The following is a 13,017-nucleotide window of genomic DNA, read 5'->3' on the forward strand; positions in this document are numbered from 1 at the left end:
GTCATGTGACCTATGGAGGACACTGTTTGTTTATGGACACATCCTTTGGTTTGTCTGTCTACCTGAGCTACACAGATGAAAAGGAAATCTTTTGTGCCCTTTAGACGGAAACAACCTCCTTTCAGGTTCCTTCTACTCCGAAAGAATCATATCCCTAAGTGAATGGCCCCTGAGGACCCATATACATTTTATCCTGTACAGATTGGATTTGCTGTGGCATATTAATCTGCTCCGAGGTACCGTATATATTGACTTTAAAAGTTTGTCCATATTTTCCACTGGAAAAAGATACTTAGAGCTACCCGCCGCCTCCTCTGATGCGGAATCCCCATCAGATGAAGAGCTTGGGTTCTCCCCTTCTTCCAGATCAGAAGTATAGTGCGAACCAATGGTTTTGGACATTAACAGAGGAAGGGGTCTAGCTGAGGCTGAAGGCTCTTGAGCTATGGAACTAGATGAGGAAGGTCCCAGCCCTGCTACTCTGTCATTAAAAGACCGGAAGGAGGCTACAACCTCCTTCATAGAAGACATTAACTCTTCCAAAGAGGTAGTCTCTGACCTAGCCCTAGATGGAATACAATCCTCACAAAATAGTTTATATCCATCAGAAAGCCTGGCCCTACAGTTTCCACATTTCTTTTTCACCAGTTTGTCCTAGAAAAAAAGCAAAAACAAGAACCATAAGCAAAGAAGGTCCATACAAAAAAAGGTCCCCTGCTGTATAATCACAGAAAAGGGCTTACCTTGGAGGCAGTATGGGACCTGGAGGCTGCTGCTTGTTCAATCCGAGTGGGTGCTCTATCCTCAGACCTGTCCTCAAGCTCCATAAGGAGAGTGGAGAGTCCTGCTAAAATGCACCTGTCCAGCGTTTCAGCAAACTGTTCCCCAGACAGCATGTCCCTCAGTTTACCACGGCGTGTTCCTTATCAATACGGCGCTGGAAAGTGCGTCACGTGACTTTCAGTTCTGGCGCCATCTTGCCGCATCACTGGAAGTCCTCAGATGTCATCTTGGTACACCTCGGCGAAGCCCGAGGACGACAAGGCTTCCGCACAGGCAGAGCTGGGGAAAAACCTGAAGAAAGTTGCCACCACTTTCACCAGGTAAGCAAGAACCTCCAAAATAGGGAACCCTTCTGGCAGGAAGTACAGGGACTAATACACACAGGACTTGGCCACAACCAGTACTGGATGATGCCAGAGAAGGGGGTCCGCCAACCACAGTTACCAGACCTAGGAAAAACAAAAAACATGTCGTGCTCATGGAGGTTCTGAAAACACAAAACTGAAGGTCAGAGGAAAGGGAGGGGCCTTTTAAATTGTATTTGATTTGTGTTACCTGTAGAGGGCGGAGCCAATCATCTCTCAGGTAGCTGTCCTGGAAGGTAAGGGGGAAAGGACGATTTGTTTGGGTAAAACATTGCACAACTGCGCAATTGTCAGTTAACGCAACAGTGCCATATCGCAAAAAAATGGCCTGGACGTTAAGGTGGCAAATCCTCCTGGGGCTGAAGTGGTTAAATAGACCCAATTGTCCTGCAGGACTCAGAACTTAAACTTGGCCCTGCTACTGAGTGTCTTCCTTAAACAAGCATAAAAAGAGAGAGAAAAAAGGATGTTAGGCTAATTCGATTGTGGGCTCTCAGTAACCAGTACTAAATTTCAGAGTTTCGGCAAAAAAGAAAAATGTCATATGCAGAACCTATCACTAGATGTGAGAAAAACACTTCAGCCAACTTGGAGCCGTTTAAGTTGGTGCATATTGAACGTCTAGTACTTTTGATATAAAAAAAAAAAACACATGGGACTTCCCCAGGAGGTGATAACAGCAGGCAGAATCCCCCTTTAATACAGGTGGTAAGCTGGGAAGTCACTTTACAGATGTCCGTAGCAAAATGTTATTAGAAATTTTAGCAGTAAGGTGCTGTTTAAAATGTAGAACTTAAACTTGTGGCTTCCTTGGGCGGAATAGGACAGAGGTAGTTTACACTCAGTCCCTGCCAATTCAGCCAACTGAAGGTCTTATGAATGATATCCTGCATGCAGTACTGCAATGGATGGCTAATTTAAAAAGGCCACAGCAATGATTGGGCTGCAGGGCCTATGTCTCTTGGGGACAGTGTGTTGTGAAGATCCTGAACTCAAATGACAGGCTTGTAGCATAGTGTGGAATGGGTTAAGAACCCTCTTACCCAGTCCTTTATGGTAGCTAGGTGGAACAATGGCCTTGCTGCTGGGGGCCCCTTCTCCCGATGTCCTTCTGCAGATGAAATGCTGCTGGTGGCCGATCTAACTGGATGCAGGATCGACTACCTGGCCCCCCCGTGCGATCAGCAAACTGGAAATCCTCTCCTCCGATCTCTGGCTGAATTCGTCCTGGTCTGTGGGCTCCTGGATCAGCCTCCACTCTCCTACATGTCCTTTTTACTTTCCAGACTTCTCTTCACCCCTTCAGAATTCCTAGCATGGCTGTATTAGTTTGAGTCCACTAAATTGCAAAGCACTGCCGTCTTGTAGCCATTTAAATTGCAATTAGTAACAATGCAGTGTGTTACATATACAGTATATACCTTATGCTGTGACAAATGCCTTATCAATACTTATGTAATGAGTGTTTTATTTAAATTTTGGCACACAGAAAAACAAAAATAAAAAAATAAAAACTTAAAGCGGTGGTTCCCCCTAAAACAAATTTCTAACAATAGATTCGTAAGACCCGTTACACTGCGGGTAGGCTGGCTTTTTTTTTTTTTTTTTTCCGTACATACCGAGATCTCGCCTTCTCGTCCCTTGGCGATTGACGTTCCTCGGACGGGCGCATACGTGACGTCACGACTTTCCGACAGAAGCCGAACGTCATTGCGCAGGCGCCGTATAGAGTCGGCTCTATACGGCGTGTGCGCAGCGACGTTCGGCTTCTTTCGGAAAGTCGTGACGTCACGTATGCACCCGTCCGAGGAACGTCAATAAACTAGGAACGCCCACTGACAAGGGACGAAACGCCGAGATCGAGGTATGTACTTAAAAAAAAAAAAAAAAGCCAGCCTACCCGCAGTGTAACAGGTCTTACGAATCTATTGTTAGAAATGTGTTTTAGGGGGAACCACCCCTTTAAGTGGAACGTTACTCTCTCAATCCACATTGACCATTTTTAATCCTTATGCTGCTAGCATTAGTATATAGATAAAGTATATATTAGTTTTAAAACTTTTTTTAAATTTCTTCAGTTAATGCCTTGTTTTCATGCCTAGGTAAATGATGTCATACATCCCAGGAGTCTTCAGTAGGGGAACATGGGCTTTCTCAGCTAAGCACACACTCCCCTGCTAACATGCCTGAGTTAAGGGCAGGTGGATTCCAGGAAGGAAATGATTGCAGTGTTTTTTTTTCCCATAGTCAATTTCTCAACAAAGGAAAGCATGGATGAATGGGTGAGTTTGCTTTTAATATCCAAAATTAATAAAAAAAATATTTTTTTGCATTTGTGGTGCTCAGATGAAGTATTGTTCCACTTTAAACAGAAGTTGTAACCTTTCCCCAACTCTTTTGCAAAACGAAACTAAATAAAGTTTAAGCTGGAGATGGGCTGTAAATGGCTTGTTGGCGTTTCCCTTTGATACGAGATGTACAATGTATTTTTACAGCAAGTCAGCGGAACACCAAAGGTACAAATACACAGTGATTTAGGAGTCCGATTTAATAATACTTTATATTTATTTACACGGAGCTATATATAAAAAGAGAAAAAAATAAACACAATCCATCTGTGATCCTCGTTGGTTGATGTATGCAGTGAGAAATCCCACAGAGTAATTGTTTTAAAATTTCTACACAAGAAAATGACACGGGTGTTCTGATTTACACAGAGCAGTTCTTTCAGCAGCTGATGCCCTGTAGGTGGCAATGCAGAGTCCCCTCTTGGGGTTTGCACTCCCCATTAAGACTTTGGTGCTTCCAACTCTGCAGAGATACTTCATAAAATTCCACATAAAATCTTTGAAGCAGGGGAAGGAACGGCCAAGTCCAGTGCTTCCGTGTATCAGGGACTGGGAGCAGACCTAAATATAAAGAGAAATATATGATACATACTTGACAAGTGGAGGCATTATAGTGCAATGCCACTTTTGCAGCCAAATTTAGATAATGTCTACCTTATAGTAGTTACATTTACATATAAAAAAAAAAATAGAAATAAAATAAAATAGTTAACATTTCGCTTGTTTCTTTTTTTGGAAACCCCAAAAATGAAACGTTCCTGTGATAAAAATGGGGCTGGGGCGTTGACATTTATCTTAATTAACTCTGTTTGTACTGTGGTGACAAACCCAATTATCACTAGATTTAACCTCCATCTATACTAACAAAGGTTTAAAGATATAGAAGCTGGGCTGTATGTTAATGAGCTGCACACAGAAGGCTTTTTATCTTAATACATTAAATGAAAGATAAAAAAAAACTTCTTTTAACCACTTCCCATTGCAGCCATCATCAAATTACGTCCACAGTAGGGATCTCCCATCCTGGGCGGGCATCATGACATCCTCGGCTTCCCGGCCTTCTAGGGGGGCGCGCGATTGCCTGAAAACAGAGCAGGCCCGTGGATCTGTGTGTGTAAACACGTCAGGGCAGACACGACGGTTGGTGTGTTCCCAGTACAGAGGAACACCAATCGCTCTCCTTTCCTTGTGAGTCCCCTTCCGCTACAGTTAGAATCACTCCCTAGGTAACACATTTAACCCCTTGATTGCCCCCTAGTGTTAATTCCTTCCTTACCAGATACATTTATACAGTAATCAATAGCATTGATCGCTGTATAAAGGTGAACGGTCCCAAAATAAATAGTTTCAAAAAAGTGTCATATGTCTGCCGCAATATCGCAGTCATGATATATAAAAAAAAAAAAAAAAAAAATCGCAGATCGCCGCCAATACTAGTAAAAAAATGCCATAAATATATCCCCTATTTTGTAGACACTATAACCTTTGCGCAAACCAATCAATACACGCCTATTGCGATTTTTTTTTACCAGATTTTTTTTTCCAGAAATATGTAGAATACATATCGGCCTAAACAGGGAAAAAAAATAATTTTTAAATTGGGATATTATAGCAAAAAGTTAACTTTTTTTTAAACCGCAGAGGTAATCAAATACCATCAAAAGAAAGCTCTTTTTGGGTACAGTGTTGCATGACCGCGCAACTTGTCATGCAAAGTGTTAGTGTTGAAAACTGGAAATTGGCCTAGGCAGAAAGGGGGGTGAAAATGCCCTGTATTGAAGTGGTTAAAGGCACTTAAGGTTTTCTCATTTGAAATTGTTAATAGAAAAATTGAGTCCGACTGGGGCCTGTGCCAAAGAAACATCCAAAAAAGGTAAGAAATATTTTAAAGCATGCTGTATGAAAACACATATCAAAAATGTGTTTGGTTTTTCTAAAATGTTAGTGCAAATGTGGACACACACGTCATAGTAGAACTCCCAAGTAAAAAAAAAAAATAATAGCCCATTTTAAAACATAATGTAACCAAGCTTGGCTACAATAATTTACCTTCAAGATCAGAGATTTCTTTTCTGTAGGTATCCTCAGTTTAATCCCTAGCATCATTCAAACACATTTCTTCTGAGCACAGGTCAACATGGACCTACCTGAGCCAGTAAAAGTAGCAGCAGCACATTGATGAGCGCATCTCTAGGCCACCCTGTTTTCTACTATCAGCATGTCAGCACAGACCGACTGGCTTCTTGTGTTGTTTCTTCTTCTCACACTCCAGCCCTGCAATACAGGGACTGCAGAAGGCTGATACCAGGTTAATTATAGTTACTGGTGCAGTAATGAATACAGAGCTGCAATGCTTTTTGCCTTTTACATTTGCCTAGAGTTTTAGAGTGAAAGAAAAAGTCCATGCAGAGGAAAAAAAAAATTTGTGGTTTACCTGAAAAACCTTTTGACTTATCTGTGAATGTTTCATCTTTGCGTACAGTACAGGATAAAGTCTGGATATTCATTAACATTGGGATACAGCCAGCTACCTTCAAGTGATTGGAATTTGAAAAAGCCTTTGGACATAATTACCCAAGGGACATTTTATATTGGGCTTCTGCAGGGCAAAGAGACCCAAATTAAGACCCCCAAAGAAGGAAATGTTTGCAATGGGGGACTGATTAGAAAGAGGACTTGAATCAAGGTTTTAACAAGTGAAAGTGAGGCCAAAGGTTTTTGAAAGAAAATACACAGGACTGAAAACTGCCTCTTAGAAATTGAAACACTCCTCTGCCTGCTGGTATCATCTTAGTGTGGGAAAAATGTATTTGCCATTTTCAAGGATTGGCAATCAAGCTAGGGAGCGCCTTGCTTGACTGGAGAGAAGCATAGGGAAGTTAAGATAGTGAGTGTATGTGTGTTCTATGGCCAAAAGAATGTTGTGTTTGGAAGGCCTTGATTGGAACAGAGTGAAGCAAACCGCCTCAAATGAGGCCATCACGAGGCCATAAACTAGAATTTTATTGAGGCATGCATGTCTTTTGATCTTAAGGGCTGAGCACGAGACCTTAAAGAGAGGCTTCTTTGCTGGAACATTTAGGATGAGGCCCAAGTATTCCAGACAAAGGGAAGACTGGAAGCAGACTTTGGAAGTTGATTACCCAAATGAAAGCCTGAGTAAATTAAATAGTCCTTTAGTAATATGGAAATGGGCATCTTGAAGTATTCCCCTGGTCTGGCAATAACTGACCATGCAGATTCAATAAGAAACCGTGCAGATTCCATAAGAAACTTGTGAAAGTACTTGTTTGGGGATTTTAGGGTCAGAGCAAGATGAATACCCCTGTTGGGTTTTGGTGCCATGAACAGGTTTGAATACAATGGTTTGAACCTGTCCTCCAGAGGAACCAAACCACTTTCTGGGACAAGAGATCATCCAGAGCAGTCTTTAAATCCAATTGTCGATTTTGGTTGGTTTAAAAGGAAGATGGCAATAAGGGAGAAAAGTTTGAAATGTTATTTTAAACCCATTTGAAACTACCGACTGAACCCACCGGGGTTCTGGGACGCATAGAAATGCAAATGGTAAAAGGACATCTCTTATAAAGGCAGAGTTTAGAAGTGTTCCTCCAGAAAGACAGGATCTTGCCGATGAATCACCCTAGATTAATTAGATGCAGTTTGACAAAAGAGAAATTGCAACAATAGCTGGTTGTGGGGCTGGACCTTCAAGGGCAAGGAAAACCTTTTAAAAAAGAAGTTGTAATGGCAAAAGTTTTTTTTTTTTATCTTGCCCACTTGCTTACTGGGCACTTAAACCCCCCTCCTGCCCAGGCCAATTTTCAGCACTGTCACTGGCGGACAGCTGATGATGTGGTAAAGGGTTGGGATCGACCCCTTACTCCAATCTGTGATCGGCAGAGACTCAGACTTGCTGATCACATGGCATGCAGGCTGCTCGAGCATGTAAAGTAGGTCTGCGCTGTAGCCGTCATTCGGTGCTTGGGAAGGGGTTAATGCATTCTGTGCATTAGGATGAAAAACCTTTTGTATGTAGTAGCCTCCTTAGCACCCCCCCTAATTACTTACCTGAGCCCCATCTCTCTCCAGTGATGTCCATGAATGTCTAAGCCATTCGGGGCACTCCTAATTGGCTGAGAGCAGCAGCACCATTGGCTCCAAGGGAAAGTCAGCCAATCAGGGGAGAAGGGGGCAGGGTAGAGTCAGGGCTCCGTGTCTGAAAGGACACACTGGGCTGTGACTCGGCTTCAGTGCCCCCATAGGAATCTGCCGACTGTGGGGGCACGCGATAGAAGGGAGAGATGGACCCGAGAAGAGGAAGAATCAAGGCTGGTCTGTGCAAAACCAACTGCACAGAGGAGAGAACATGTATGTTTGTTAAAATACAAAAAAAAAAAAAACAAAAAACACGACAATCACTTTAAGAGCATCTCAAATTTTCTGTCTGCAGAATCCTTAAATGAAGAAACATCTATAGGCACAGTAAGAAGTTTAAGACTGGAACTGCAGGGGGCGTGGTTTGCCAGCGATGGTGATGGCAGCTTAGACTCTGTGCTCGTCTGCCAGGGGAGAGAAACGGAGCACTCTGAGCCCGACTGACCCAGCAATCCGGGTCCATCCGACATCCTGATACCCCGAGGACTCTGTGGAACTATGTCCAGGAAGAGGATGACGGAGCATCACCCTCAAAAGCTGACGGCCTTCTTTACAAAGCCGAGCCAGGTCAGTCAGACACAAAATGGTGCCGCTGGGAACGCGGCGTCCGAGGCCTACTCGGATCTCCCGGATGACTTAGCGGGTACCCAGGCTCCTACATGCCCTCCCTCACCTCCGGTTCACAAAACGGGGGAAAATCCTAATACAGGCAGCCCGGCGAAAGCGCAGATGTGGATAGGCCCGGGACCGCCGCGCACCTCCCCACAAATCGAGCCCCCGGCTTACGGCCATCTTCCATCAAACCAGGCCCTGAAATCATCCATGGCCTCCTTCCCCACAACGGGACAACCGGTGATGGACACCACACTCAAGGACATGCTGCTATCCCTCCAGACCTCCCTCATGACAGACCTGTCCTCTATTTTCACTAAAATGTCTGCTGACATGCTGGTTATGGATGATAGAGTGTCCCACCTAGAGAACAGCATGGAAGATTGCACAGCCACAGTGAACGACTTGGTTGACTCTTATGGTGACATGCAGAAGGAACAAGCCTGGGTAAGGGCCAAGCTGGCCGATTTGGAAGATCGGTCCAGACGAAATAACTTGAAACTGCGGGGGGTCCCGGAAACCATCTTGCCTGCTGATCTCCCTAGATATGCCAAAGAGCTTATGCATCTGATCCTCCCTGATGCATCTCCTAGGGACCTGATAATTGATCGCATACACAGGATCGCTAAGCCCTCACACCTCGCTGCCTCAGTCCCCAGGGACACATTAATGAGGGTCCACTTCATTCACATAAGGAAAGACTGCTTTTGACCGCCAGAAATGGCCCGCCACTGCAAGGCCCGTTTGAAGGGGTCCTGATTTTCCCCGACCTCTCCAAATACACTCTACACTTGAGGCGACAACTCAACCCTCTTACCAAAGGCCTGATCAACCACAAAATCCAGTACAAGTGGCGCTACCCGGCTACGCTGCTCATTACCAGAAACAGCGCCAGCCATGTGGTGCAGGACCTACAGAAGGGTCTGCGCCTCCTCCATTCCTGGGGAATCCTCCTGGACCCGCAGCAAGCTCCAGCACCTCCGAAGGAACAACGGAATTCTCGCCCACCTCGTCGCGACCCTGTGACCCGTGATGATGGTCCGGAACAGATGTCATGAACACTTATGGGTAACCATATCTACACTTAAGAGACTCTCCCTGGCACCCAGCTCTCTACCTTTGTTTTGTTTCAGCCGTTAACTAACTTTTGATTCCCCTCTCCAGTGGTTTAGTTGGAGCTACCATTCCTCTACTCCATCGTTTGATTTCGTTGGTGGAGACCCCACCTTTTAGTTCATATTTATTAATCTCCAGCTTTTCTTGCTCGTTAGATTTTGCTACTAACTGTGTTACCTTACAGCTTTTACGCCGAGGGTGCAGGGACCTGCACTCCTGGGATCTACACCTGACAGCGACCTCCAGAGTGATCTTTGGTTAATGCGTACAGATACGCTCAACTTCTTCGTCAAACTGTAAGTGACCTTCATCTCATTTTTTTTGCTCACATCCAGTCCCCGATGGCGCTCAAGATTCTGTCCCTTAACGCCAATGGGTTGAATCACCCGGCGAAAAGACATTCCCTATGGAAAACGCCATTGGACCTGAAATGTGACATTTTATGTGTTCAAGAAACACATTTCTATCTGCAGGTGCACCTGTATGTGCTAACAGGAATTTTCCTCACGTGTTTTCGGCCCCTTTCGTCTCCAAACAGAGAGGGGTGTATATAGCGGTTAGAGATACTGTCAAATTCCTTGAAAACATGTTGAATTAGACCCTGAAGGCAGGTATATTGTTCTTGTATGCAACGTGAATGGCATTGATTACACCTTGACTAACATTTACGATCCCAACGTCAAACCGATCGGATTCCTCCGTAAAGTGATGAAAGTCATCCTACCCATTAAGCAAGGGCGCCTTATCGTGTGTGGGGACTTCAATCTGGTCCCGGATGTCCTCCTGGACTCCACCACTGCCTCTAAACGCAGAGAATCCCCTCTTAAAAACGTTATGGCCTCACAAGATCTGTTTGACGTCTGGAGATGCTACCATGGCTCTGAGCGTGACTACACGTTCTTTTCTCCCCTACACAGAACCTATTCACGCATTGACCTGTTTCTTACGGACAAATGGCTCTTGCAATCTATCAGCGCATCTGTGATCCACACCACGACCTGGTCGAACCATGCCCCCATAACACTCACGATATCTCAATCACAAAATGCACGCCCTACCTTTGTTTGGAGGGCTAATAACTATATATTGCAACACCCTTCTTTCTCTCCGGACATATCTGATCACCTAAAAGAATACTTTGCCACTAACACGGGTTCTGTGCCCGACCCAGGCGTGGTGTGGAACGTGCATAAGGCGTTTGTAAGAGGCATTTTGATTAAGCTTAACTCAGCTCATAAAAAAATCTAGATCACTGAAGATAGATGCTCTTGTGGCACAATTAGACACCTTGGAACGACTCGACAAATCCAACCCAAACAACTCCGCATGACTGCTGTCTCTACGACAGGACCTCAGACTCCTCCTCTTACAGTCATTTGAACGCACTCAAAGGAGATTGAAGGCGTTCTACTACACATCCAACAAAGCGGGTAGAGTCTTAGCACAGCGCATTAAGGGGAGGAGGTTGAAGAACAGAATAGACCACATTTTTCACCCACATACGAAAGAGCAACTTAAAAACCCCCAGGAAATCGCTGATGCATTCAGCACGTATTACAGCGACCTGTACAACCTACACGCTGACCCCGACACGCACCAACCTTCCTCTACAGACATTGACGACTTCCTCAGCCACGTTAGACTCCCGTCCCTCACCACTGCCCAATTGTCCAAACTGAATGATCCCTTTACTGATGCGGAAATTATAGCTACCATCAACTCCTTACCTTCGGGTAAGTCCCCTGGACCGGATGGTCTCACTGGGGAATACTATAGACAATTTGCTCACCACCTAGCGCCAGCACTGACAGCCCTATTTAACCATGCGGCCACTACCTCCAATCTCCCAACGGAATCCCTACAGGCACTTATTGTAAACCTGCCCAAACCGGGAAAAGAACCAACGACACCCCAAAACTTCCGTCCCATCTCACTTCTCAATTCAGACCTAAAAATTTATGCGAAAGCGATTGCCATGAGACTCCTTACTATCATGCCCACGTTGGTCCACAGAGACCAATCGGGGTTCACTACAGGACGGCAGGCGTCCGATGCCACGAGAAGGGCAATCGACATCCTACACTATGCTGAAAACTAACGGAACGCCTTCTCTGCTTCTGGCCTTAGATGCATACAAGGCGTTCGACAGAATCCACTGTGGATATCTCCGGAAAGTTCGAGAAATTTGGATTTCAAGGTCAAATAACGAATGCCCTACTCGCCTTATATTCTTCCCCGTCGGCATGAGTCTTCTCAGCTGACATGCTTTCTCAACCTTTTAACATAACGAACGGTACTAGACAAGGCTGCCCCCTCTCCCCGCTGATTTTTAACTTGCTTATTGAACCCCTTGCGGAACATATTCGTCAGAATTCAAATATCTCAGGATTCAACATTGGCACCACTTCCCACAAAATCAGTTTATTCGCGGATGACATCATCCTTATGTTGACGAACCCGGCTTCGTCACTAGCAGAAGCACAAAAAACCCTTCAGTGGTTCAGTAAAATATCATACTATAGAGTCAACGCCACTAAATCCTATATCCTTGACTTAGGCTTAGACGCCACCACTAGGAACCTTCTCCAAGCCCAATTTCCCTACGCGTGGGCGGACCACGACATAACCTACTTGGGAGTTCATCTCACGAGATCCACAAAACACCTCTTTAAGAGCAACTTCAAACCCTTCCTAACTACGCTCCAGACAGAAACTCAATCACTGGCCAAACACGAACTATCCTGGATAGGTAGGCTAGCAGCATTCAAAATGCTACATCTTCCCCAACTGTTGAACTTATTTCAGACAATCCCCATACCCATCCCATTGTCATACTTTCAAGCTCTCCAAACTACCCTGAATAAATTATTGTGGCAAGGCAAGACACCTCGGTGCGCCAAACAAATTCTCACTAAACACAAACTTGCGGGCGGTGCGGGATCCATAGACTTCAAAGAATATCACTGGGCTGCGCTACTCGCCCAGCTTAAGGACTGGTTCCAACCCCGCCCCCTTACTCTTTGGGGGCAGCTGGAATCCATGATGGTTAGACATCACACTCTCCGAAACTGGTTACTGGGGGTCCCACGCGGCTCTTTAGTCTCCGAATCGCTTCCCCCTTCGATGAGGGCATCGGCCCTAGCGTGGAAATTTCTGGTTACACAGGGTGAATCACATCCCCAGCCGTTCCAACCTCCTGTCCCACTGACCATACTGGAACAATGCACGACCGACATTAGGCTGTCACACTGGACGTCCTCTGGTGTACACTATATACAAGACATCTTCAAGGACGATTCACTCCTCTCATTCCCGCAGTTACAGGACAAATTTAAACTTAAACAGGTGGAGCTCTTCACATACATTAGGATTAAACATTGTCTGTCTCGGTTGCCAAAGCCACGCTACTCCATTCCTCCTAAACTTTGGTCATACTTGACCGATACCTCCTCCAAGCTGAAAGGAATTTCCGTATTCTATAACTCTTTTCGCCAAAAACAGGTCTTCACCAAAGCCAAACCTCACGCTCTGTGGGACTTGGATACAGGTCAGACGCTCACAGAAGCACACTGGCGCTCAGATCTGTATACAAGTCCACTCGTAATGCAGCACTATGGGAACTCACAATAAAAATT

General features: G+C 45.1%; 1 protein-coding gene across 1 annotated transcript in view; it reads right to left on the reverse strand.

Moving 5' to 3' along the window:
* Positions 1 to 3,681: 3,681 nt before the first annotated feature.
* The window catches only part of PATL1 (PAT1 homolog 1, processing body mRNA decay factor), a 132,839-nt gene continuing 123,503 nt past the window's right edge, over positions 3,682 to 13,017 (reverse strand). The window contains exon 19 of the mRNA XM_040321000.1: positions 3,682 to 4,057. Within this exon, the coding sequence (XP_040176934.1) occupies positions 4,039 to 4,057 (19 nt within the window). The 3' untranslated portion in view covers positions 3,682 to 4,038. The remainder of the gene's footprint in view (positions 4,058 to 13,017) is intronic.

The sequence above is a fragment of the Rana temporaria genome, chromosome 8 (genome assembly GCF_905171775.1).
Source record: "Rana temporaria chromosome 8, aRanTem1.1, whole genome shotgun sequence".
In the NCBI taxonomy this organism is placed as follows: Eukaryota; Metazoa; Chordata; class Amphibia; order Anura; family Ranidae; genus Rana; species Rana temporaria.